This window comes from Podarcis gaigeae, assembly GCF_964106915.1.
Source record: "Podarcis gaigeae genome assembly, chromosome: 6".
In the NCBI taxonomy this organism is placed as follows: domain Eukaryota; kingdom Metazoa; phylum Chordata; class Lepidosauria; order Squamata; family Lacertidae; genus Podarcis; species Podarcis gaigeae.
In genome coordinates this window covers 18,022,472-18,047,656 of record NC_139682.1, presented here as the reverse complement: position 1 = coordinate 18,047,656, position 25,185 = coordinate 18,022,472, and the positions used below count along the sequence as shown (strand labels likewise).

At 44.1% G+C, this 25,185-nt stretch overlaps 1 protein-coding gene across 3 annotated transcripts in view; it reads right to left on the bottom strand.

Annotated features, from left to right (window-relative positions):
- Positions 1-25,185, bottom strand: part of ATP9A (ATPase phospholipid transporting 9A (putative)) — a 101,091-nt gene that overhangs the window by 35,262 nt on the left and 40,644 nt on the right. For 2 of the 3 annotated variants that reach the window (XM_083744169.1, XM_083744168.1), the window contains exons 5-15: positions 22,994-23,052; positions 22,230-22,281; positions 20,007-20,101; positions 19,629-19,709; positions 18,739-18,814; positions 17,440-17,516; positions 16,257-16,417; positions 15,414-15,556; positions 14,350-14,462; positions 11,556-11,765; positions 5,239-5,400 (exon numbers count right to left, since the gene is read on the bottom strand). In XM_083744169.1, the coding sequence (XP_083600295.1) occupies positions 5,239-5,400; positions 11,556-11,765; positions 14,350-14,462; positions 15,414-15,556; positions 16,257-16,417; positions 17,440-17,516; positions 18,739-18,814; positions 19,629-19,709; positions 20,007-20,101; positions 22,230-22,281; positions 22,994-23,052 (1,229 nt within the window). Of the gene's footprint in view, positions 1-5,238; positions 5,401-11,555; positions 11,769-14,349; positions 14,463-15,413; positions 15,557-16,256; positions 16,418-17,439; positions 17,517-18,738; positions 18,815-19,628; positions 19,710-20,006; positions 20,102-22,229; positions 22,282-22,993; positions 23,053-25,185 lie in introns of all 3 variants that reach the window. The other variant, XM_083744167.1, reaches the window with a different exon arrangement.

Here is a 25,185-nt window from a genome sequence, read left to right as displayed (position 1 = left end):
TTCTGCAGGGCCACGATGTCCCGTGGTTGCAACCCAAAACCAGCATTAGCATGCTTAAGTTGCCCACTGAGGCCAGTGGCCTTGCAGCTGCTCAAAACTGTGTTGGGATCATGGCCAAAGCTTTTGAAGAACTGCTGGATGCCATATTGTTGTTCAGCTGTGGCTTTCAACCTATTTCTGCAAAAGGGTCAACTGTCAATGTAAACACAGGACGATGTAAACTTCCAACTCTGAGAGAGGCCAGGGAAAAAAACCCCACTCTAAAATAAAAAGAAGATCCCTGGCATTAGTTAAGATAGATGTTTGCGTATAAAATGATTTAAACTGTTAAGAAGCGTTTTAACAACTTTTCGGTAGGAAACTGAGCAGAGACTCCACTTCCTGTGGTGTAGAACTAGCTTTAAGATAGTTTAGATCTTTTGTCCAATATAAATACTGTATCAACTATCTCCTTGCATTAGTCATTTCCTCTCACCAAGTTCAGGAGGAGGTGAGCACGTTCCCATGTTATGGCACGATTACAACTATAAATCTGCAGAAAGATTTGCCAGTTGTATTGTTTCTCTACCACATCTTTTTCCACCATGGTCTGATTTTGGCTAAGGTTCAAAGGCCTTCTCTCCCCGCGCCACCTTCCCCCAAACTCCCATTTGACATATGACAATAGCGCTCTCTGAGCTGCTAAGAAAACATGCTCCACTCCAGTTGCTCAGAGAGAGAGAGAGAGAGAGAGAGAGAGAGAGAGAGAGGAAACTTTTGTGGTCGGATAAACAACTGCTTCTGTCACCAACGAGAGATGGCAGCAACGAGAGATGGCTGAGTGGTTTGCTTTAAGGGGGCCTTTTGGAACAGACATCTTTAGAGCAGCAAATGCTCCTGCCACCATATTTAAAGCAGCAGACACTAAAAAACCAAAGAGAGTGAACAGGGTTTGATTCAGACTTGCTCCACAGTGAACGGAGAGGCTCCTTCCATTTATGCATGGAACCCGGACCTGACTGAAGCTTGTTGCTGAAGGAAAGGGCTGAGAAACTGATTTTGGGGCCAATCCCTCATTACTCCTACAGACCCCAACACCACTTTTCAGCCTGTCCTGGAGGCTCTTCCAACCCTGAGGGGGAAATCGGCAGAAGCAACTTCCTGTCCTCTTCCACCAACACGAGCAAAACTCCGCTGAGTGCTAGGGCTCGTCCAAACATTCTTTCCATTGTGCATTCACAACTATTTATGTTCATGGCGCTATTGGGGCAGTCACTGGCAATTCCAATACTGTTTGTGTCTGCAAAAGTTCTGGGGTGTTCACTCTGCTTCCTTTTCAATCAGAATGTATCCCGTAACTTCCTGCTGCGGCCTCTCCACTTTTTGTAAACAAAAACATTATTTATTTACTTCATAAAATTTATACAGTAGTACCTCCGGTTATGTAACCCTCTGGTTTCGTAAACTTCGGGATGTGAAAGCAGCAAACCCGGAAGTATTTTACTGGGTTTTGCTGCGCGCGCATACGCAGAAGTGGTCCTCAGGTTGCAGAAACCTCAGGATTCGACCAGACCTCTGTAACGGATCCCGTCCACAACCAGAGGTACCACTGTACAGTGGTACCTCGGGTTAAGTACTTAATTCGTTCCGGAGGTCCGTTCTTAACCTGAAACTGTTCTTAATCTGAAGCACCACTTTAGCTAATGGGGCCTCCTGCTGCCGCCGTGCCGCCGAAGCACGATTTCTGTTCTCATCCTGAAGCAAAGTTCTTAACCCGAGGTACTATTTCTGGGTTAGTGGAGTCTGTAACCTGAAGCGTATGTAACCTGAAGCATCTGTAACCCGAGGTACCACTGTATACTGCTTGATTGTTAAAAATAAAATAGAAAAGCAGAAGCAAAACCCTTAGAGCAGTTCTGGTTTCATTTTTTCCAATTTCATAGAATCATAGAATTGTAGAGTCGAAAGGAACCCAAACTAGTCCATTCCCCTGAAATGCAGGAATCTTAGCAAATGCATTCATGACAGATGGATGTGCTATAGCCTTCCAGACAGCAATAATGTGGTAACTTTGGGGAAGCATTGCAGAACAAACTAAAGCAGAATAAATCCACCGCTGACACACTATTATTGAGTCAAGAACTTGCTGCAAAATATGCCCACAATAAAACACCAGTCTGAAGGCATCTCATCCCACCCATAAATTGCTATTCCCTCCTCTGCCAATTATTAGCAAGCAAACCTCCAGAGGCAGCTCGAGAATTTGAAAAGGGTATTTGAATTTTTTCACTCTGCTCCAAAGACTAGATGTAAACACCAAGCATCTTTGAACAGCCACTAAAGAATGATTGTGCATATGACTGGAGAAGCATTCCTCGATAAATCTCCATGTTGTACAAAATAGAATTACTGTATCATTTTCTTCACCCGCAACCACTAAACATGAAGTTTCACAAAAGAGTAAGTCTGCAGATCTCCTGCCAAAGAGGTGTGTCAATGTTCTACCACATGCATAGAAGTGGTAGAAGCAACTGAGAGTTTCATCTGAGGTAGCGCTACGTCAAAGTCACTGAGTGGTATGCTTGCTCCACTGATGTTTTGCGCAAGGGGAACATTGCTGCGCGGGAGAATGCATAAGCAGCCTGCTGGTAACTCTGCTGCAGGATAGATTATGCAATCTGTTGTGTAAAGGATTTCTGCTAACACACCTGTTGTGTTGGACTCCTCTGTTGCACAACATTGAAATCCACCTGTCTGCTAGTGCAAGAGCCCTTGTGTCAGCAGATGGAGAATGCTGGAAACAGCCGTTATAACAAGAAGCAAGATGCATCAGCATCCCTTGGCAAGACAGCAGCACCTTGTGGACCTCTCAGTTCTTCTATGTATCCTGTGCCTTCATTAAGCAGGGAATGTTTCAGCGGGTAGATAACTCTTTCCCCCACTGCCATGGAAGAAGCTGAGCTAGCTGAGATTCCGCTAAATGAAAGGCAGAGAATCCCAGTGGAGTCAGCAATCCTATCCACACAGTCAATGGTCAACAGGTAATCAAGTCCACTGCTAATAGTACCACATCTTCTCTGCTGAACCTTCAGCAAACTGATGCACATGCAGTCAAATACAGTGGTACCTCATATGCTTCAGGTTGCATACGCTTCAGGTTACAGACTCCGCTAACCCAGAAATATTGCTTCAGGTTAAGAACTTTGCTTCAGGATGAGAACAGAAATCGTGCTCTGGCAGCGCGGTGGCAGCAGGAAGCCCCATTACCTTAAGTGGTGCTTCAGGTTAAGAATGGACCTCCGGAACGAATTAAGTACTTAACCCGAGGTACCACTGTATTCCAGAACTGTTTCACAAAGCTGCTATCCATGGGTTTAGCCAGGAGTTTTGTTCGGGGGGGGGGGGCAGAACCGACGTGATTGGTCAGATAGTTAAGTATTTCTATTGTTTTACTTGATGGGGGGAAATGGCCCCTCCCAGCCCCGCCTTGACTATGCCCATGCTGCTATGATTTCAGCTATATAAAAGAGAATGGAGGAAGTCTAGGCCAACTGCTGACAAACCCATCCTAGTGGCTGGCAGCTATTTCCTCCCCCATCAGATGGAAGCTTCCAGTTCCTGGACATCTATTCACACCTAGCAGCTGCCCGAGGGTTTTTCAGAACAGTGCAAAATGAAAGCAAGGCTGTAAAAGCTGATAGTTGGTTGAATTAAAAAGCACTGTGTGCCCAAGTGGCTTGCTGATATAGGTCCCTGATATTCTAACAAATGGCTTCCAATGAAGATGAGCAACAGCAGCAACAAAATCTCATGGTGACTTAAAGAACAGTAGATTTATTTTGCATAAGTTTTGTGGACTTGCTGCAGCCGGTAAGTGGACTGCAATCCATGAACTGTCAAGCCATAGCAAATGTGTTGGCCTCCTGTTGTTTTTTCCTGCAAAGGACTAACATAGCTATCCCTCTCTGCAAACTGACAGGCATGAAGTTAAAGACACACATATTTATAATATATATTATTTTAAAACTACTCTTAAAGTGGCTCAAGCTGGTCTCCCATCCAAACAGGTCCACACCTGCTTAGCTTTAACACTGATGCCCCGCCATGTGATCTTTGCCCATTTCCTGGGCCCAGGAAATAGTTCTTTGCAGAGCTAATGCCATGGCCAATGGTAAATTCCTAGTTTAAACCTTACCCCTGCCTTGACCTCACTAAGTTGCCTTAAGCCAATCATTATTTCTCAGTTGCATCCCCACCCCCTCAAATGCAATTACACACACCTTGCAGGGTTGTTGTCAGGCCTAGAAAAACTCACAGCTCTCCCCACCCATCATGTTATTCTCCCAATCGCCCTGTGAAGTTGGCTGGTCTAAGAAAGAGTGGCTGGCCCAGCGTCACCCAGTGGCTTTCATGGCTGGGGAAGCGGGGAATCCGGTCCCAAACCAACATTTTTAACCACTACGCAACACAGTAACAGTAGTTACTACTTGGAGCAACTTATTTGGAATTTGTAAGATAAAAAAAAGTATCACATATACAGTGAAGAAGAAGAAGAGTTTGGATTTGATATCCCGCCTTTCACTCCCTTTAAGGAGTCTCAAAGCGGCTAACATTCTCCTTTCCCTTCCTGCCCCACAACAAACACTCTGTGAGGTGAGTGGGGCTGAGAGACTTCAAAGAAGTGTGACTGGGCCAAGGTCACCCAGCAGCTGCAGGTGGAGGAGCGGAGACGCGAACCCGGTTCCCCAGATTACGAGACTACTGCTCTTAACCACTACACCACACTGGCTCTCAGTGATTGAACTATCTGAGAGTGTCATCCCTCAAGGTCAAAGTTACCTGCCTTTGCAAATGTATGCGCCCCTTTTCCCCAAATGCAACAGCAAATCATCAACTTGATGTCTATAGGAAACAAAAATGCACCACAACTCATAGCATTTATCGTTATTTGTTGGTGACAAGCAAAGAGCGGAATCCACAGAGACCACGGCATTTAACTCCACTCTCTCGGCTGACAAGCACTTGACCTTCTGCTGTGGTTGTAATGTAGAGCGCTTGACCTTCTTTCCAAACCCAGTGCTTGAAAGCAAAACCCAGTACTAATGTGGTCTTGCAGATCTGTGGTTGTGAATCCAGCAACTTTTAAAAAAATATCAAATCTCAGCCAAGGGAGAGCTGATAAAATCTTGACTCTTCCGTGATAACCTACGGCTTTTATTTTGCTTATGGTGGTTTTTGCTACCGTTTTGTACAACTTACCCGAACAATGATCCCCATCCGTTTGCTTTCGTATGTGAACGGGAAAATCTGGAGGATGGTGTAGTTTAAGATGTGGCCGCCAGGAGTCCTCAGCTGCACAGAAGACTGATCTCTGCCCACCAGTGTTAAGCCTATGCTTTCTGTCCACTGCACCAGGGCCACCTAAACACAAGAAAGGTCAAAGGTCAGGTAGACTGCTAAGCTTAGAGGGTGATGCATATGGAACAGGAGAGCGATGGGAGAGGAAGTTACTCAGTTGATAACCGTACATTACCCCCACTGGAGTCATCTGTTGTTGTTGCTGCTGCTACTAAAAATTCAGGTAAAAATGCATGGACCACAGCAGTGCTTGCATTTCTTCACTGGCACAAATGAGGTTAAAAATCTCAATTTTGCAAGTGCTGGGATTTCTAAGCATAGCTGGCAAATCAAAACCACCCGCATACGTGGTTCCGAGGTCAGAAATATTCCTTCGTCCCTTGAATGGACGGGGTGGAATGCCATTTTCAAATGGGGAAAAAAATGGATCATACCTTTAAATTCAGTCATATATTACAACAATCTGGATCCTACCTTTTTACGCTGAGGGCACTCAAGGAAGCTCATAATTATGCAGCTGGCATTAAGAGGCCACTGAAGAACTTTAGGGGCATATTAGCAATGAGCTGCTGTTAGGATCATATGCAGTGGTACCTTGGGTTACAAACACCTCAGGTTACAAATGCTTTGGGGTTACAAACTCTCCTAACCCGGAAGTAGTACCTCGGGTTGCGAACTTTGCCCCAGGATGAGAACAGAAATCGTGCGCCAGAGGTGCAGTAGCAGCAGGAGGCCCCATTAGCGAAAGCGCGCCTCAGATTAAGAATGGTTTTGGGTTAAGAATGGACCTACAGAACGAATTAACCTGAGGTGCCACTGTACTGAGTTGGATCACTAGATCACCCAGCCCAGTACTGCACTGACTGGCAGAGGCTCTACAGGCTTTCAGGAATCTGAAAAACTGATGCTTCACCACTGAACTTCAGCCCTTCCCAGCTTAAAAGTATTATTATTATAGAATTTATATAGCACCCTATATCCGGGGGTTTCAGGGCAGTTCACAGAAAAGATAAACATAAAAAACAACTCTCTCTCTCTATATATATATATACAGTGGTACCTCAGGTTATATACGCTTCAGGTTACAGACTCCGCTAACCCAGAAATAGTACCTCGGGTTAAGAACTTTGCTTCAGGATGAGAACAGAAATCGGGCTCCGGCGGCACGGTGGCAACAGGAGGCCCCATCAGCTAAAGTGGTGCTTCAGATTAAGAACAGTTTCAGGTTAAGTACGGACCTCCGGAACGAATTAAGTACTTAACCCGAGGTACCACTGTATAAATATATAATCAAAATTAAAAACAACAACCCAATAAGCTTGCCAAAAGGAAGACAGTGATCAGGCCAGGTGTACATCCCATGAGAGAAGATGTGCCACAATCTTGGAGACACAACTAAAAGACCTCTCCGGAGGGCACAAGCCTCTCCTCCCCTTACTCAACAGCTGAAAGGCATTCTTGGACAGGATTGCATAAATGGAATATCTTTTCTGGGAACTCTTTTGGGAAATAGGGGTCTGCTAACAAACTTCAGGACCATTAACAAACTACAGTTCCCAGAGGTCTTTGGGGGGAAGCCACGGCTGTTTGAAGTAGTATGATACTGCTTTAAATAGACAGTACAGTGGTACCTCTGGTTAAGAACTTGATTCGTTCTGGAGGTCCGTTCTTCACCTGAAACTGTTCTTAACCTGAAGCACCACTTTAGCTAATGGGGCCTTGTGCCGCTGCTGCTGCGCGATTTCTGTTCTCATCCTGAAGCAAAGTTCTTAACCCGAGGTACTATTTCTGGGTTAGCGGAGTCTGTAACCTGAGAATAATAAAATCTCACCAGTTTTGATTACTGGGGTATTCAGGAATAAATAGATTAATGATCCCAAACCCCAGTTTTAAAATACAGCGTTACACTATTTGGGATAGCTCAGTTGGTAGGGTATGAGACTTTTAATATCACGGTCATTGCTACGAGCCCCACATTGGATAAAAATAAATAAATCCTGCATTGCAGGGGGTTGGACTAGATGACCCTCATGGTCCCTTCCAATTCCATGTTTCTAATATGGATAATTTATTGCGTGCCCTAACAAGCCCTAGAAATTGTTTGGCGATAACAAGTCCTTGTCTTTGTTCTGCCTATCTTTCCCCAAACCTTCTACAATGAAAGTATGTAGCATTAAAGAGCTTTGTTACAGGTTGTTCTATTGCTCATTGTCTTCATAACCCCCCAAATAAGACAGTTATCCCAGACATCTTATCATTAAAGCTTAATAAGTAACACTAATCAGATAATTTTCTCTGACCTCTGTTCCTCTTTCTTCAAATTTCACGTTCCAGTTTTAAACTCCAAGCGGGAACTGCAACCAAAATGTTGCAGCAGGAAGTGTTCCTGGTCAGGGTTCAGCCAGCCAGCCATGGAGTCTTCCTGGAAACTCCATTCCATCTGCCCTCCCACAATATGTTTCCTATTTTCCATTCCCACTGAGCATACTTGGTCCTCATAAGGTGGCACAATTGCAAAACAGCCTTATTTTATTTTATTATAATTTATGTGCACTTCTGCAAACATTGGGGTTTTCCTAAGCCTGCCAACACTTCCTCCTCCTGCAGGTGTGAGGAACCTGTGGCCCTCCAATTGTTGCTGGACTACAACTCCCATCAGCCCCAGCCAGCATGGGCAATGATCAAGGATGATGTGATTTGTAGTCCGTCAACAGCTGGAGAGGTCGATTCCCACCCCGCTTTCTCCAGTGGGTGCCATTTTTGCTACATAAGGACCCACAATCTAGGCACTTCCATATTGTCGCTATTTTGGGTTGCGATTCAATCGCACAGCAGCAAATCCAAGTTTTGCAATTAATATCAATGTGCAACTTTTGTGCAACAAACATACTCCACCACAAATTTGCTTTCACACCCAAGAGGAATATCTGCTGCAGACTTCACAAAAGCAAAGCAATTTGAATTCATTTCCTTTCACAAGAGGCAACTAGAAGACACATAGCAGTTATGAGAATGAGCTTTGAGGAGTGCTTGAAAGCCAACATCTGAGCTTTTGCCCTCAAACAGAAACATAGGAATAAAAACCTCACCGGGTTACTTTACAAATACTAAACACGCCAAACATTCTACCGTCTTATGCAATATTTACTACTCTTAGCTAGGAATGTTACACCCACCGGCCTACGTGGGAGCTAAAAGGAAGATTTTGGACTTTGAGCTGTGGAAAAAAGTGGCACTTAGCCTAGAAAAGAGAAACTTCTGGGAATTTGGAGGTGAAGCAGTTTTGGAAGTGCAGTGGTACCTCGGGTTATGTACTTAATTCGTTTCGGAGGTCCGTTCTTAACCTGAAACTGTTCTTAACCTGAGGTTCCACTTAAGCTAATGGGGCCTCCCGCTGCCGCGCTCGATTTCTGTTCTCATCCTAAAGCAAAGTTCTTAACCCGAGGTACTATTTCTGGGTTAGTGGAGTCTGTAACCTGAAGCATCTGTAACCTGAGGTACCACTGTGGTCCTGTTTCTGAAAAATGCTGCTGCTGCAGAGCTAACTCTTCCAGTTTATAGGGATTTGCTTGCCTGCCCACTCAACCTGCATATTTGTAAACAATCTATGGGGGGACAAGGTAGAGGGGTGGGGGTGGGGGGGCGGACAAGGACAGAGACCATGAGACTATAAAACTGTCCCAGAATTTCCACCCAGGGGAACAATGAGCACGAAACAATATTGGGTTTCATTCAATCCTAGTCCTACTCAGAGTAGACCTATTCAAATTAATGGGCCCTGCAAACTCCATAACAGTGATTTCTTAGTATGCTGGCTAATTGGCCACTCATAATAAACATACATTCATTCATTGAGTTCAATGGGTCAACTCTGAGTAGGACTTCGCTGGGCAAAAGTGGATCGTTACTACGCTTTATGAATTCTAGTGGTACCTTGGGTTACATACACTTCAGGTTACATACGCTTCAGTTTACAGACTCTGCTAACCCAGAAATATTACCTTGGGTTAAGAACTTTGCTTCAGGATGAGAACAGAAATCGTGTTCCGGCAGCGTAGCGGCAGCAGGAGGCCCCATTAGCTAAAGTGGTGCTTCAGGTTAATAACAGTTTCAGGTTAAGAACAGAACTCCAGAACGAATTAAGTACTTAACCCGAGGTACCACTGTACTGCTCTCTACGAATTTTCAGCTTTCTGCAACTCCCCAGCTCATCCGATTGAGCGTTAACTCTTTCCGTTCACTGAATTGTATCAAGCCAAAAAATAAAAGGCTATCAAAACCACTTCAGAATCAGAGAGAGAGAGAGAAATGGACCCCTGTTTGTCATTAGTTGCTGCCCCACGCTTCAGTTGGGCTGCCTGGTCCCAGGGACTGCCGCTGCTGGCAACACATCTGATCTGCACATTCCTTCACATCCTCGAGTGCAGCGAAGTGTCGTCAGGGTTAAAGGCCAGATTGCCAGGATTCCTCCCGGGCGAGTTATCTCTGATCTGATTCTACCTATTACATTTCCCCTCTCTGTTACTGTATGGCCTCAACCTGACAGGAGCACAGAGCCCCAGAGGCTGTAACAGATCTCTCAATAAAGATGCTTTCAGGAGTCTCTGCCCAGGAATGCATACAGGAAACAAATCTAGGAAATCCTGCTTTGTGTTTCAGGAAATGAATTCTGTGCCAACTGGTAGAAATTACCCTCGCTGTTCAAAAGTTTGGTGGAGGTGGGGGGGGGGAGGAAAACACCTCCAAGGTTTTGTTCCGATTCGGAGGGTAAACTGACCTTCCTGCCTTAACAATCTTTTATTGCTATAGGATTTCAAAGGCGGAGTTTGGACGCCTATTAAAGAGGCTTTTTGTGGAGTCACCCTTAGGGAATTGCTGGTTCATAGCATCTTGTATTTGAAGGTTCCTGGAAGCATCTAGCTCTTACTCGGCAACCATCTGTTGCAGAGCTGAGACATTGTAAATGATATGTGTATTTCATATTGCTTAACGCTTGCTGTGCCAACTGCATCCCCCCTCAAAACTGAGCCAGATTCTTATCATCCTTCCCTTTAGAAATATCAGATTTGTCCCCCACACAAAGCTCAATAATATCTTATTTATTTGTCCTGACCTGCTTAAAACCTATTTATTCTGGCAGGGCTTTGGAGAAGGGCAGGAGTGACAACATTTGCATACCATAATCTAATGTGGATTATTACTGTACAGTGGTACCTTGGGTTAAGTACTTAATTCGTTCCGGAGGTCCGTTCTTAACCTGAAACTGTTCTTAACCTGAAGCACCACTTTAGTTAATAGGGCCTCCTGCTGCTGCCATGCCGCAGCCGCGCGATTTCTGTTCTCATCCTGAAGCAAAGTTCTTAACCCGAGGTAATATTTCTGGGTTAGTGGAGTCTGTAACCTGAAGCATATGTAACCCGAGGTACCACTGTATTGTTTACTTCATTCCACAGTTCTACTTTTGCTTTTAATGTTCCATTTTGGGGTTCTTGAGCCTTCATGAGAGGAAGGGCAAAGTGTGAGATGTAAAAATCACCCATTAGGAATTTGCTTTTAAAAGGAAATGAGATTCTTGTACATTTTACTTATTTTGTAATTGTCATTTGTGCAATTTCTAAACAATGGCAAGGCAGTCTGGGCAGGACTGATGGTATAGACTAGAAGCTCCTCTCTTGATAGGGCTAGATAAATTGTATTCTTCTAAAGAAGACACAGGTGGTGCTGTGGGTTAAACCACAGAGCCTAGGACTTGCCAATCAGAAGGTCGGCGGTTCGAATCCCCGCGATGGGGTGAGCTCCCGTTGCTCGGTCCCTGCTCCTGCCAACCTAGCGGTTCGAAAGCACGTCAAAGTGCAAGTAGATAAATAGGAACTGCTCTGGCGGGAAGGTAAACGGTGTTTCTGTGCACTGCTCTGGTTCGCCAGAAGTGGCTTAGTCATGCTGGCCACATGACCCGGAAGCTGTACGCTGGCTCTCTCGACCAATAAAATGAGATGAGCACCGCAATTCCAGAGTCGGCCACGACTGGACCTAACAGTCAGGGGTCCCTTTTTCTTTAACCTTATTATTCTTCTAAATACCATCAAATCTTCCAGCACTGATGCTGTCTGAAATTTAACAGCTGTGCACAGATCCCAACTAGCAATAATATCAATAGCTGCATTTGAACAAACACAGTTTACAGGAAATCAAACCATCGTTTCCAAGGCACAATTTACCTCATCAGGACTAGCAGCTTGATACACCCTACAAGAATCTTCATAGTGCCGCTCAGCTTCAGCCTGATCCGTCACACCATTCGATTCATAGACGGGAGTCACATTGTGGCAGAGGGCGATCGCTTTCACTGCCTCATGGACTCTGCTGCTCAGGGTTTTCCGTACCTTGGTAGCCAGGGTGGGGCCTTTTAAAGCAGGTGGCTCCTGAGACTGCTAAGAAAAGAGGATAAAGCACAATTATATTAGCTAGAAAAAAAAGACCTGGCTTTCATTAATACTTGTCATTTGCACAGGGGAAGGGTGGGAAGCCTAGGAATACAGGCTGAGATCCTTGATGAGCAAATACAGATTTGGTTGCAAAAAAATATGCTGAAGAATGCAAAAATAGGTCACCACGGCCACTGCAAGCTAGGACCTGGTGTCAGGGGCTGACAAGACGCTGACAACTGACATCAATGGCATGTGGTTAAGGCCATTGCTCCAGAATGATGGAAGCTGGAATGATGGAAGTTCAACAACATGTGGCAGGCCACATATTCCGCCTTCTCTGCAGTCTAGAAGCCCTCACAATACCTTGTGTGCTTCACCTTGCCTCATCTGTGGGTCAGGCCTGCTCATGAGTCACTGAAAGACAGGGAGCTAAGTCTGAAAGTGACCAAGTTGAGCAAACCCTCTATAGCTCAGTGGGGATTCCAAACCAGGATTTGAATTCAGAGCTATATCCAAAACCAATGCCCTCTCCTCCAAATCACAATGGCTCTCAAAATCAGTATCAAGTGAATATTTTTAAATGCTTCCATGCCAATGAAACCTACTGTGAAACTTTTATATAAATCTGGAAAGGAAGCAGACTTGTGGGATCTCTGTTTTCTTGCTACTGTTATGGATTATTATAGTTTATTTCTTGTATTAGCTGCTTGATACACAAGAGTATGAAGGACAGATCGTGAAGCTGAGGTTCCAATACTTTGGCCACCTCATGAGAAGAGAAGACTCCCTGGAAAAGACCCTGATGTTGGGAAAGACGGAGGGCACAAGGAGAAGGGGACGACAGAGGACAAGATGGTTGGACAGTGTTCTCAAAGCTACCAGCATGAGTTTGACCAAACTGTGGGAGGCAGTGGGAGACAAGAGTGCCTGGTGTGCTCTGGTCCATGGGGTCACAAAGAGTCGGACACGACTAAACGACTAAACAACAACAACAACACCACAAGAGTCCCCAAGTGACTTACTAGACTCCTGAAGCCCACCTACTGAAGGCAGGTGCAAATAGTTGCTTGGAGGTACGTGGGGCAGGAATGGCTAGAATTAGGGAAGAGGGCATGTGCTTAGCCCAGGAGTGTCTTCCCAGTATCAGAACTGAGCCCACAGTCCTCATTGCATAAAAATCCACTCCAGATCTTCTCATAAACTTTCCTTCAGCAGCCTAACTTAGGGCAAAACCAGGCATCACCTTTGCCATACAAAGAGGTAATTTTAATGTTTTAGTATTTTATCTTTTCTATGTTTTAAAGTATGGCTGTGAATTTTTCATGATTTTCATGTTGCTGTTTTTCTTTTGTAAACTGCTTTGAGGGCTTTCTGGGTTTTTTTTAAATCAAGCCATGTATAAAATTCTATGGAATAAATACAATTTGCCCTTGTGTCATTGAAAGGTGGTATTCAGTTACATTCTACTCAGAGAAGACCTACTGAAATTAATGACTCTTAGTCTCCAACTTGGAGAGGGAGGTAATAGAAAGGCAACAATTCAAAAGCAAACTCAGTCACAAACTCTGAGTCTAGTTTTTGCGGGGCGGAAGACCCTCTTTTTCTTATTGCTATTATTAAATAATTAAAAAATGGGAGTCAGAAATTCCTACCAATCTGCAAATCACCTAAAGATCGACCATTGGATCCCAATTCTGCCCACTCCAGTTTACAGCAATAAAAGAGATTCCTGACCTGAGACAACTGTACCTAAGTTTTCCTAGTTGGTCAGGAAAAGTAGGTTTCTTACAGATCCCACCACCAGTTTGGCCTCTAAAACTCAGCCCCATAAACGTCTTTTCAGTGAAATCCCTTTACTCAGCGAGAGACGGATAATTTGAAATGAACAGGGCTTTATGTTCGTAAACACACAGCCAACCGAAAAAGAAAAAACAGATGGGTCAGAATAGAGGTAGGTAGAAAGCTGATCGTTTTGATTTTTAATACTATTTTTAGAGTCTGCATCGGACCTTCCAGGTAATTTTACAATTACTAAATTATGCTGGCCACAGGGGGAACATATAGCCATCCAGTTTCCTGCTCTGTTAACCTCTTGTGTCAAGAGGACAGAAGTTTCACTTCCAGGTCAAAGGGCATAGCATGGTAACAATAATTAGAGCAATGAATCAGAACTACAGTTTAAATGAATCATGGGCAGCAAATGCTTCCAATTACCAAAGAATCTAACCTTTTAATTATATTTAAACTTATACTTGCTTGGAAGCTCTCTTTAATGTGGTTAGGGGCTGCTTTCCTCGTTCTTAAATAAAGCTTTATTAGTTAAAGTTGGGTTTTGAATACAGTTTGATGCATTGAGCTGCCTGAATACTGCCTTCCTCAGTACCATGAAAGCATGGAAAGAAGGGGAAAGGGACCTGCACATCTACTTTTCATGGTTTCAGTTATTGTGTGAAGGCGAGACCACAACTATTCATCATCATCAACAACAACAAATTACTGAATTCTCAATGAAAAGGGAAAATCTGGGTTAACTACATGAAGAATATGGGCTGCCATTTTTATTCTGACATTGTGCGGAGCTCACCTGTGTATATATACTAAATATATGGCTCTGAACTTCATCCATGGAGTCTAGTCCATAAGCAACTGTTCCGAGATGAAGGCGTTTGAAAACCATCTCATTCTGTGTCAGGGTCCCTGGAACAAGAGCAGAATTATAAGGTCAAGATCCAAGTAAGTGCAAAAAGGTGGAAATGGCTGTTTCTCTCTCTCACACACACACACATACCCATGCTATCGCATTTATGAAGAAAGGAAAGGGCACACTCCTTTCATTTTTTCCTCTTCACTTTTTTTCCTCATCAGAAGGTTGTTTATTTACTTATTTTACTAATTCAAGCAATTTACAGACCACTTACAACCAGCAGATCTATCAACTACAACAATAACAACCAAGGTTTGTAAATATATCATAAACATATTCTTAACCATTTATGGGAGAAAAAAGAAAATCTACATACAGATAATACAGCACAATAGCCATGTATGTATCAATAATCAATATGGAATTCTAAAAAAGAAAAAAAGTCTTTCTTCTCTCTCTCTCTCTCTCTCTCTCACACACACACACCCACACCCACACACCCACACACACCCACACACACACACCCGCACAACCACTTTGAGAGACAGCATGGCATAGTGCTTAGATTTTCAGGCTAGGACGAGAGTTCAAATCCCCTCTCATCTGCAAAGCTCACTGGGTGACCATGGGCCAGTCACTGCCTCTCAGCCTAGCCTACCTCACAGGGTTGGTGTGAGGATAATGTGGAGAGTAGATAGGACCATGTATACCACCTTGAGCCCTTTGGAGGAAAGGTGGGGTACAACTGTAATAATAAAATAAACCAGCACACCATTACAAGAGTCTCCTTTCCTATTGTTACTTATCATTTCATTCACCTCTAACAATAATCTTTAGCTATGCAAGATGTACATTATGACTTCTTTCACTGCATAGATTGTATTCATTTTTTTAAAAAAGAAGATTTGTATCCTGCCCTTGGGGGGGGGGGAAGTTTTCCAGAGTAGTGAAGATAAAATAAGAATAATATTAATAAATAAAAACCAGGTCACTCTCTAACATACCCGTTTTATCTGTAAGTAAATAGGATATTCTTCCAAGTTGCTCTGGGATTGTGCTAGATCGGACTACAGTGCCAGGAATTTTAGAATCCTTCCGGATCATCCAGCTGTAAACTATTTTCCCCATGTCAAGGTTGACACGTAAACTGTAGAGAGGTGAGAAAGTCAGCAGGGAAAATAACTGAGAAACAATTCCTGTACAGTTTTTCTGATTGAAATCAATCCCTTCCCCCAAGTTCCTCTGTGGATTGAATATGTCGGTCAACTTCCCCCACATAAAACATCCCTTATACATATGAAATTAGCATGCAGTGTTTCAGGTGAATTTCATGATTTAGGAAACAGTTTTATGTGAAGGCTCAAACTCTCAGAATTCCACTCCTAGGCCCAGTACGGGCACTGTAAATCGTGGTTTGCCACTTTGTGTGCAAGTGGAAATGTAAAGCACCCAATAACTTGTTAGCAGAAAACAGTCATTTGTTCTTCACCCAGGCCTGGAAAGTATTCAAACCACAGTTTATTACCAAATATGGAAGCTTTAAAATACCATTTTGCGCACAAGGGCAGGACAATGCACACACGCCTGAGCTCATGCTGCCTCATCTGTGTAACAAACCATGGTTTGCTATGATGTCTGAACTGGGCCACAGGTACCTTACATGTGGAATCCTACTCTTTAGCGTTAGTTCTAAAAGCAGCTTTTTCCTGAAACACAGCTTTAATGGCACTCAGAATAAGGGAGCGGGCTCAGCTTGCTATTTATGGTATAGTTCAAGTAAGGGCCAAGCAAATAAGAAGCCCTGAATAACACCACAACGAAACTAATGGGAGGGGAGAATATCATACCTAATAGGAATTATATTTGAGAAGAGAAGAAGAAATCTGATGATCTGAAGGTACCAGCGGCCAGCGAAGTGCTGAAGGGCGACCATGACAAGAGAGACCACCACCAAGGCCCCAAAGAGAATCTTGGTGAGGCAGTTCACTTCCAGATCGAAGAGGCCAATCTGAGGAGGAGAACAGCAACAAAGATATTGCTTGCAACACACAACAGTGATGGGCTATTATTCACTCTCAGTAGTCCATGCTGAGCAAAGTCACACCCTGAGGTGTGGAGAAAGTAGATATTGCGTAGTTTCCCCTCCCCGTCTCATCAGGAACTTGGACTCATCCCTCTCTGAAGAAGGTTTCTAAGTATGTTGGATTGAACACACTCACAAACCTCCTTGTGACTGGGAACTCTGAACAACAACTACTAGTACCACAACAACCGGGTTCTTCACCCTAAGTTCCCAGGGTAGGTAAAGGCAATTTAAACCCAACACTGAAAACAACTTACAATCACAGAAATAAGGTGGATCCTAAAATAAATAAACAAATAAACACCTCAAACGTCAAAAGACATGGTAAAGAGGTGCATCTTGTCAAAAGCTGTACACTGAAGGTGCCAGCTGCACCTCTGTGGGGAGGGAGCTCCACAACTTAGGGGCTGCTACCAAAATGCCCTTTCCAGGCATCCACTCCCAGAGCTTCTGAGGGCGGTGAATGACCAAGAGAGCTACTCTTAGCACCCAAGAGGGTCTGTTAGGAAGGAGGTGGTCTTCCAAGTATTTGGAGCCTGTTCATGAGGAGGATTGTAATCCAGGCAAAAGCACTTACAAGCCTGCGTCGATTCTCCACACAAACATGAGGAGTAGAGCGGGGCTTGGTCCTTACTTTCCTCCCTTTACATATCTTGGTCCTTCCATGTTCAGGCCAAGTACCTGAAGGCTACAGTGGCCTTAATATCAAAGACCCAAGAAGCTGTTTGGGTTGCTTGCCATGTGTGAGCCATCATGTGCAAAGCCACCCCATCGAGAAACGTCAGCTCGCACACTGCATTTTTAAAGGTACAGCTCACTTAGGTGTGCCTGTGACCAACACATCCATCACACAAGTACAAATCCTGCAAGTCAGGACTGGTCAAAGCTGGGAAACCAGGGTCTACCAGATGAGAATGAGTAGAGTGGACCAAGAAATCTCTCCTTACCTTACTCCGCGGATTTGAAGTGTTCATGACACTACGCAGCTCCCGCCCTGTGTACAGAACAACTCCCACAACCGTTCCTGAGGAAACATAAAGATTCAGATTCCAGATTGATCCCAATTGGAAAGGAAATAGTTGTTTAAAAAACAGAAAGTGGACACGTGGAAACATACTCCTTCAGGAGGTTGTGGTCTCTCCTTCCTTGTAGGTTTTTAAGCAGAAGTTAGATGGCCATCTGTCATGGATGCTTTAGCTGAGATTCCTGCATTGCATGGCACTGAGCATTGGGCTCAGGTTCAACTTCACACCATGGGATTTCTCCCCTTGAACACTGCTGAGTGTCCAAAATTATACCAGCACTTGAGTGCTGTCAGACCTTGACAGCAAGTACCAAACTGACATCAAATCAGATGCAACTTTTAATGCCTCAACTAAACACAAAGCTTTCTAAGGGAGAGATGCACAAGCTGCTCTAGCAGGAATAAAAAAAGAGTTCTTTCTTGAAATGCATTTACTAGAGCAGAGACTGGGTAAACGTGCCCTTCTCCTACAGTTCCAATCAGCTCCAACCATTTGTCACGTTGGCTGGGTCTAATGGGAGTTGTGGTTCCATGGAGGATACAGTGGATGCTCGGGTTGAGAACATGATCCATGCAAGATGTAAGGTCGCAACCTGCAGTGTTCGCAATCAACAGCTGTGCATCTGTGCATGCGCGGGTTGCAATTTGGTGCTACTGCGCATGCGCAACCACCAAAACCCGGAAGTAACCCATTCAGGTACTTCTGGGTTTCGGCGGTCCCATAACCTGAAAAAACACAACCTGAAATGTCTGTAACCCAAGGTATGACTGTATTAGATATTAGGCTCTTCGCTATATTAGAGAGCTCTTCCACTCCCTGCTCTTAACGCATAACACATGTGGTCTTGCTTTTACAGGATGCTCTCTTACAGAGCAACAAACCAGGAGGTAGCCTTTATTTGGAGATCTTTTACCCTGGCTTCCATTTAAGATCTCTTTGACACCCTTTCTGTTACAGATTTCAAATGTCAATATTGAGAGCAATTAAGGGTTATTCAAGCAGGGAATGCTTTGCCCAAAGGTTATTGGAATTCCAAAGGCTTTCTCATCTATAAATGTTCGAGGGGTAATTAGACGTCAGCTCAAAGTCCCTAGAGGTGTTAGGACAAGTGGGGAACTTCATCCCAGCCACTAATTCCCACTGACAAGAGATTATTATTTAAATTGCAAAGGGAGTTTTTAAAAATTGCTAACATACTCCCGACATTTACTCTAGCCTTACCTGAAGCAATCACTGTGCTGGCCCACAGGGTGTTTTCAATGCTTAAGCTCTCGTTCACTGGAGGGTCACTGTCCTCCTGAAAGAGTTACCAAAAAATAGGCAAAATAGAACTATCAACACATGGGGGAAGTATCTACAAGCTTGGGGAAATGCAAGTCAGAAAAAAAGTTTGGGTGGAACCCCAAGTGTGGTGTGTGATTGGGGTGGGAGGAAATAGCTTAATGAGACCTGAACATGCTCATGAGAGGTGGAAAACTAAGGAGACAAGCAATGGAATGGAATACCTTAGAAAAGGGAATGAAGGGCTGGCTGGCTCCCTGAGCAAAAGCACTCTGAACTGCAATGCAGTGGTGCCTCGCAAGACGAAAATAATCCGTTCCGCGATTCTCTTCGTCTAGCGGTTTTTTCGTCTTGCGAAGCAAGCCCATTGACAGCTTAGCGGATTAGCACTACAGCTGTCAAGCGGCTTCCAGCGATCAGCTGTTAAGCGGCTTATCAGCGGAACAGCTGATAAGCGGCTTAGCGGCTTAAGAAAAGGGCGAAAAAAGCGAAAAAAACCCGCGGGGGGATGCAAGATTTTTTTCGTCTTGCGAAGCAACCCCATAGGGAAATTCGTTTTGCGAAGCGTCTCCAAAACGGAAAACCCTTTCGTCTAGTGGGTTTTTCGTCTTGCGAGGCGTTCGTCTTGCGGGGCACCACTGTGTTTTGTTACAGAAGAACAGCAACTTATTTGTCCCAGAAAGCACAAGGCACTTCTGCGAGTCATGTTTTATGATCCTCGCAACACACTGAACATCTCCAACCTCTTTTGAAAGAATCTGGAGGTTGTCTCCACTACCCCAGGGTTCTTAAGAGGTTTTTCGATTTCTTGCCCAACAGCAACCACTTACCCTAGTGAAAGTGCCAACAAAGTTGTGGATGTCAATGTTAGGCTCCTCTGCATACACGTATGATCGGATCTGGAGAAGGTCCTATGAAGAAAGATAAAAATGAGTTACAACGACGAGTTAAAAACTTTGCTGTTTAAAGTAAGTCCTCTTTTCCAAATAAATGATAGGCACTTCTGGGGAGGGGGAAGCAGGAGAGGGCAGATGAAGAGGAAACTTCTTTTAAATTAGTGAAATATGTACACCAACTTTCCATCTAATTGACTATCATGGTTAGAGAATGCTTCAACATACTTTGTTTTTTACAGATGCCATCAATCTCATATGGCTGCATTTTAGAGGGCAATGGTTAAAAAGGGGGAATTAGAAAACTTTACGTACGGAAGCAGTGGGCAGCCTCTGAGTGCAGCTGACAGGCAGGCGCAACTTCCAGTCTGTTTCACCATCCAGCTGATCCGTACGTAGAAAGCAGGACCCTGTGGGTTTTAAATCTGTGTTAATGGGGCTTTGGTGGTTGCTCTTCAAACTGCATCTCCAAGGTAGCTACATATTTAGGGAGAAAGTGTTCCAGTAGACCTTGTGGACCTTGGAGCTGGCCTCAGGCACCAGGCCTGTTGACAGACCAACTCTGCATTATAAAGATACAGTGGTACCTCGGTTTAAGAACAGTCCTGTTTATGAACGATTCGGTTTATGAACTCCGCAAAACCGGAAGTAGTGTCCCGGTTTGTGAACTTTACCTCGGTCTAAGAACAGAATCCGAATGGTGGAAGGGCACTGGCGGTGGGAGGCCTCATTAGGGAAAGTGCACCTCGGTTTAAGAACGGTTTCGGTTTAAGAACGGACTTCCAGAATGGATTAAGTTCATAAACCGAGGTACCACTGTATTCCAGAAATGAAACCTTCATCTGGTTGTGTTCAATTCCTGGCATACCCAGTAAGATGGATCAGAGAGCTTGTGAGGACAAAAGACCTCTACCTAAGATTCATAAGAGCTACTGCTAGATGGACAAATAGACTGAACTGGTATGAGAGCTTTCTATGCAGTTTAAACACTCTTACTGAATAACACCACCACAGAAGGATACACCATCTTGTTTCATGTGTCATGCCATTGGTCCTTATAACAAAACAGAACCATGAGCCAGAATCCTTCATTGCCCCTTCCTCCTCCTCCATGATTTGCAGACAAGATTTAATTTAATCATTTTGAAAAGTTGTTTGTCTTATTACAACAACTTAAGAGGTGTCAAAATGTATAGCAAACAGATTTTGAATGACGACTCCCGAGATCAAGAAGCAGGTTGCAAAAATGCACAGTTTTTTCGGTTTCTTAGAATTCCCAAGCAATGCTGGGCACATTCCTAGTGCAAATTAAGCAAAAACCACTTAATTTGCTTGATTTGCATGTGCTGCACAGATTCAAGAGCTTAGCACAGCAGCCTAGAACAGGTGACTTGTGCTATGTTGCCTGGGGCTGATAGGAGTTGTAGGCTGGATCTACACAGCTATTTTAAAAAGTTATTTTTAAAAAGTTATAAAAGCACACAATGGAAATTATCATTGACTTCTGATTTCAGCTCTACGCCGCCACCTGGTGTCACATTGTTATAATGCATTTATAACGTTATAAATTGACTCATGTAGCTGAGTCTCTAGTCTAAATTTTTTGGAGGGAACCAGTTTGGAGAAGGCTGGCGTTAAGCATGGAGGAAAGGACTGTATTTACTTGGCATTCTCCAATGCTGCAGTCTATTAGCTCTGACCATCCACACTGGCGCCATCCACACCAAATGAAAGCAAAACTACTAGGCATAATTCACCCAAGCCAGTATCCCACTAGGGGTGTGATGTGAGCAGAGGCTTTCCTGTTCATCACCTCTCTCTTTCTTTGGCATGGCTGCAAGCCTATCAACCCAATTGCTCCAGTGCTTACTGTGGCTCCATTTGTGCCTCCCCACTGCTCTTTTGATCAGGGTCATTGTCTCCGTATGACCCACAAACAATTTGACCGCGGCCACCAAGACTGTAATATGACTGCACTTGAATAAACACTGCTACCGGCAGCTGTCCGCTTGATAAATATTATTGCACACAGACAGGGTCCCAGTGTCTGCAAAACCATGCAAGCTTTTTTTTAAAAAATCAAGTCATTTCTTTTCTTGGAGTTCTTCTTGGGGGCCAAGTAAATAAACATGAGAAGGAACCCCAGGATGACCGCTTATATAATATATATAATCTATCTATCTATCGGTTTTAAAGGATGCATTTTTCACACTCTGAATAAATGGTGGCACATGTTAAAAGACAAGCCAGTATGAGCGACGGTGTGCAGCATCAATCTCCTTTATCCTCGCATTGCCTGACCTCGCGCAACAGGACACCCTACAGGATAAACTAATTGCTATGGTTTGAACGATCACAAACGATAAAACAAGGACAGTAGCCATGCTATCGAAAAAGGAGCCTCTGAATCGGGCAGACATGCTAAGCCTAAAAATCGTATCCACTTGGGCTACGTTTTCAAAACGATTCTTTTGTCCCATAAAAACAACAACAAACCACCATTAAAGATCATTTTCACTATTGGTTCCAGATGTTTACCGTTCTTTTCCGACGTCCTGAGGAAGATCATGTCAGCAGGGACCCTCTGGTTCTGTTTTGAGAGATGGAAGGTGGGTTTTGAATGTTCAGCATACAATCAATGGCTACTAGTCACTGCTTAGTAAACTAGGCATCGCATAGGCCTTTGTTGGCCACTGAAATGGTGGGCTTGCTGGGCCTTTGGTCTCACCTGGCGGGGCTCTTGTGATATTAACTGGTGCAACAGAGTGGTTAAGAAAAGCACTTCTTTGGCCATTATCCTCCACACGATTATGATCACATAAAGGAAGCTGCACCTGCTGGTCTAACCCCATATTATTAATTAAGTTAACAATATGGGTGGGTGTTATAAAATATAAAGAGCAGTTCCGCATATTTTATTAAAATATTATCCTTATTTCTATGATAATGTTGTGCATTACTACTTTAAAGACTTTGAAACATTTAAGCTAGGGTGCTTATGTATTAAGAGAATTTATATGCCTCCTTTCATTTCAAAATGAAATGTCAAGGCGGTTCACAATCTAAAACAACAGAATATTGCAATAAAAGCAGCCCAGTGAAGCAAAGTTAAAGTTATCAATCACAGGAACCTGGAAGGCCAGGAACCAGTATTAATGGTCAAGAAAATGCTCAGCTGAAGAGGTACATTTTCAGTGTCAATAGTGTTAGGAAAAGAGAGAAAAGGATAGTGTACAATTCCAGACTAAGCTGGCTCTCCCAGTAGTAAGAAAAGTATAAAATCTTTACAAATCCATATATACCTTTTCCACAATAATAAGGTCCCCAACTTGAATACTGGAACTTTTCACTTTTACTGTACCTGTTGTGAGGAAAAAGATACACTTTAATAACATTCATATCTCTCCCATGTTGTTTACCTTGGTAGCACATTTCAGAAATATGAGGAATCAATATTTTTGCCTTAAACTGCAGCGCCATTAAAAGAACTTCAAAGTACGGTAAGTGGTTGATTGACAGAAATTGTCCTCCAAAAAAATAGAAATCAATCAACTAAAATTTCTTCTTCTTTTATGTTGATCAATCCTGCCCTGCATTTCTAACATTCTAAACTTACATTTTATTTACTAAAAAGCATTTATAATAAGCTTAATATTTTAAAAATATTTTAATCAGTATACCACACATAATATAAAAACAAAACAGCATCCTAAAAACAGAGATGCAACACAAAAACCAGTAAACCAGAATTAAAAGGGGAAAAACCCACCCCCCAAACCCAGACAAAGTCAATCTTATGCATCAGGGAAAGCCTAGGTAAAGAGATATATATTTACAAGACATCTGAAGCAGCAAGTGGGTACTATTTAACATAAAGCAGAATGAAGACCCTCTGCAGTGTAGGGGCGATGGGGGAAAATCCTATTTCCAGGTCACCATCCTGTAATATTTTGTAGGGTCTAGTCCAGGGGTTCCCAGACTAAGGCCCATGGGCTGGATAAGGCCAGAGGGACTCGTTTATCTGGCCTGCAGGGACCCCCGCCGCCTGCTCTTACCAGTGTTGCGCAGCTGCCCACTTCCGGGTCGGAGGAGCACCGGAAATAAATTGTGCGCATGCGCAAGTGTTATTTCCGGTGCACATCTGGGTTGGAGGAGGCCCGTGCACATGCACATGAGCTGTTTCCAGTGCTCCTCCGACCCGGAAGTGCACCTGAAATAGCATGTGGGCACGCGCTCCCCCGCCCTCCAGCCCACCGCACGATTTGCACTGGAGACACCGGCCTGAGGTGCAGTAAGTTTGCTGACCCCTAGTCTAGTGCCATGAGCAAAATCACCCCCAGATTATTCAAGTGGTCCTACAGGTCTATACTGGGGCCATCAAGTATAAAACACATGGACGACAAGTTAGCATGGCTTCATGCACCATAGGAGAATAGGAAGCTGTCTAATACTATAGAGGAGTGAGCCTATTTGCCTACTCTGCCTGCCAGTTCTCTGAGACCACACAGGCTGTTCACATTCCGTTTCCTGATCCTGGTAACTGGAGACGCCAGGATTCGAACCTGAAACCGTCTGCATACAACCGACATGCTCTGTCACTTAGCTATGGTCCAATGCCTTAAAAAAGAATAATGACATAGCTCAGTCAGTAGAGCCTGAAGCTCTTAATCTCAGGTTCGTGGGTTCAAGCCCTGTGTTGGGGAAAAAGAATCCTGCTTTGCAGGGGGTTGGACTAGATGACCCCTGGGGTTCCTTCCAATTCTAAAATTGTATTATTCTATGGCTCCAATCTTCCCTGGTATATCTTCCCAACCGGTGCAATGCTGTGCTGGTGCAAAGAGGAAGGTACCATGCATCTTAGGGCATTGCACTAGGAAGGAAATCATGTACTGCTTGTCAACTTTCTTCCCTTACTTAAAAGGTAAAGGGACCCCTGACCGTTAAGTCCAGTGGCAGACAACTCTGGGGTTGTGGCACTCATCTTGCTGTACTGGCTCAGGGAGCCGGCGTATAGCTTCCGGGTCATGTGGCCAGCATGACTAAGCCGCTTCTGGCGAACCAGAGCAGCGCATGGAAACGTCATTTACCTTCCCGCCAGAGCGGTACCTATTTATCTACTTGCACTTGGACGTGCTTTCGAACTACTAGGTTGGCAGGAGCAGGGACCGAGCAACGGGAGCTCACCCCGTCGTGGGGATTCGAACCGCCGACCTTCTGATCAGCAAGCCCTAGGCTCTCCAAAAGTCCATTTTAGAACAACCAAACATCATGGAGCATCTTTATAGCAGGACGTCACCATCATCACCAGTGGTTTCCACTTCATTCCACAAAGGCAGAGCTAGCTCTTTGCACCCAACATAAGGGACCAAACATTAGGCCAAAACAGCAGTTGCCCCGGATTTAAAACACTTTTATGCCCCAGCTGGACATGTGCCCAGTGTCCCGACTCCTGAGTGAAACAACTAAAACTACTTCTAAACCCCTGCTGTGTTGG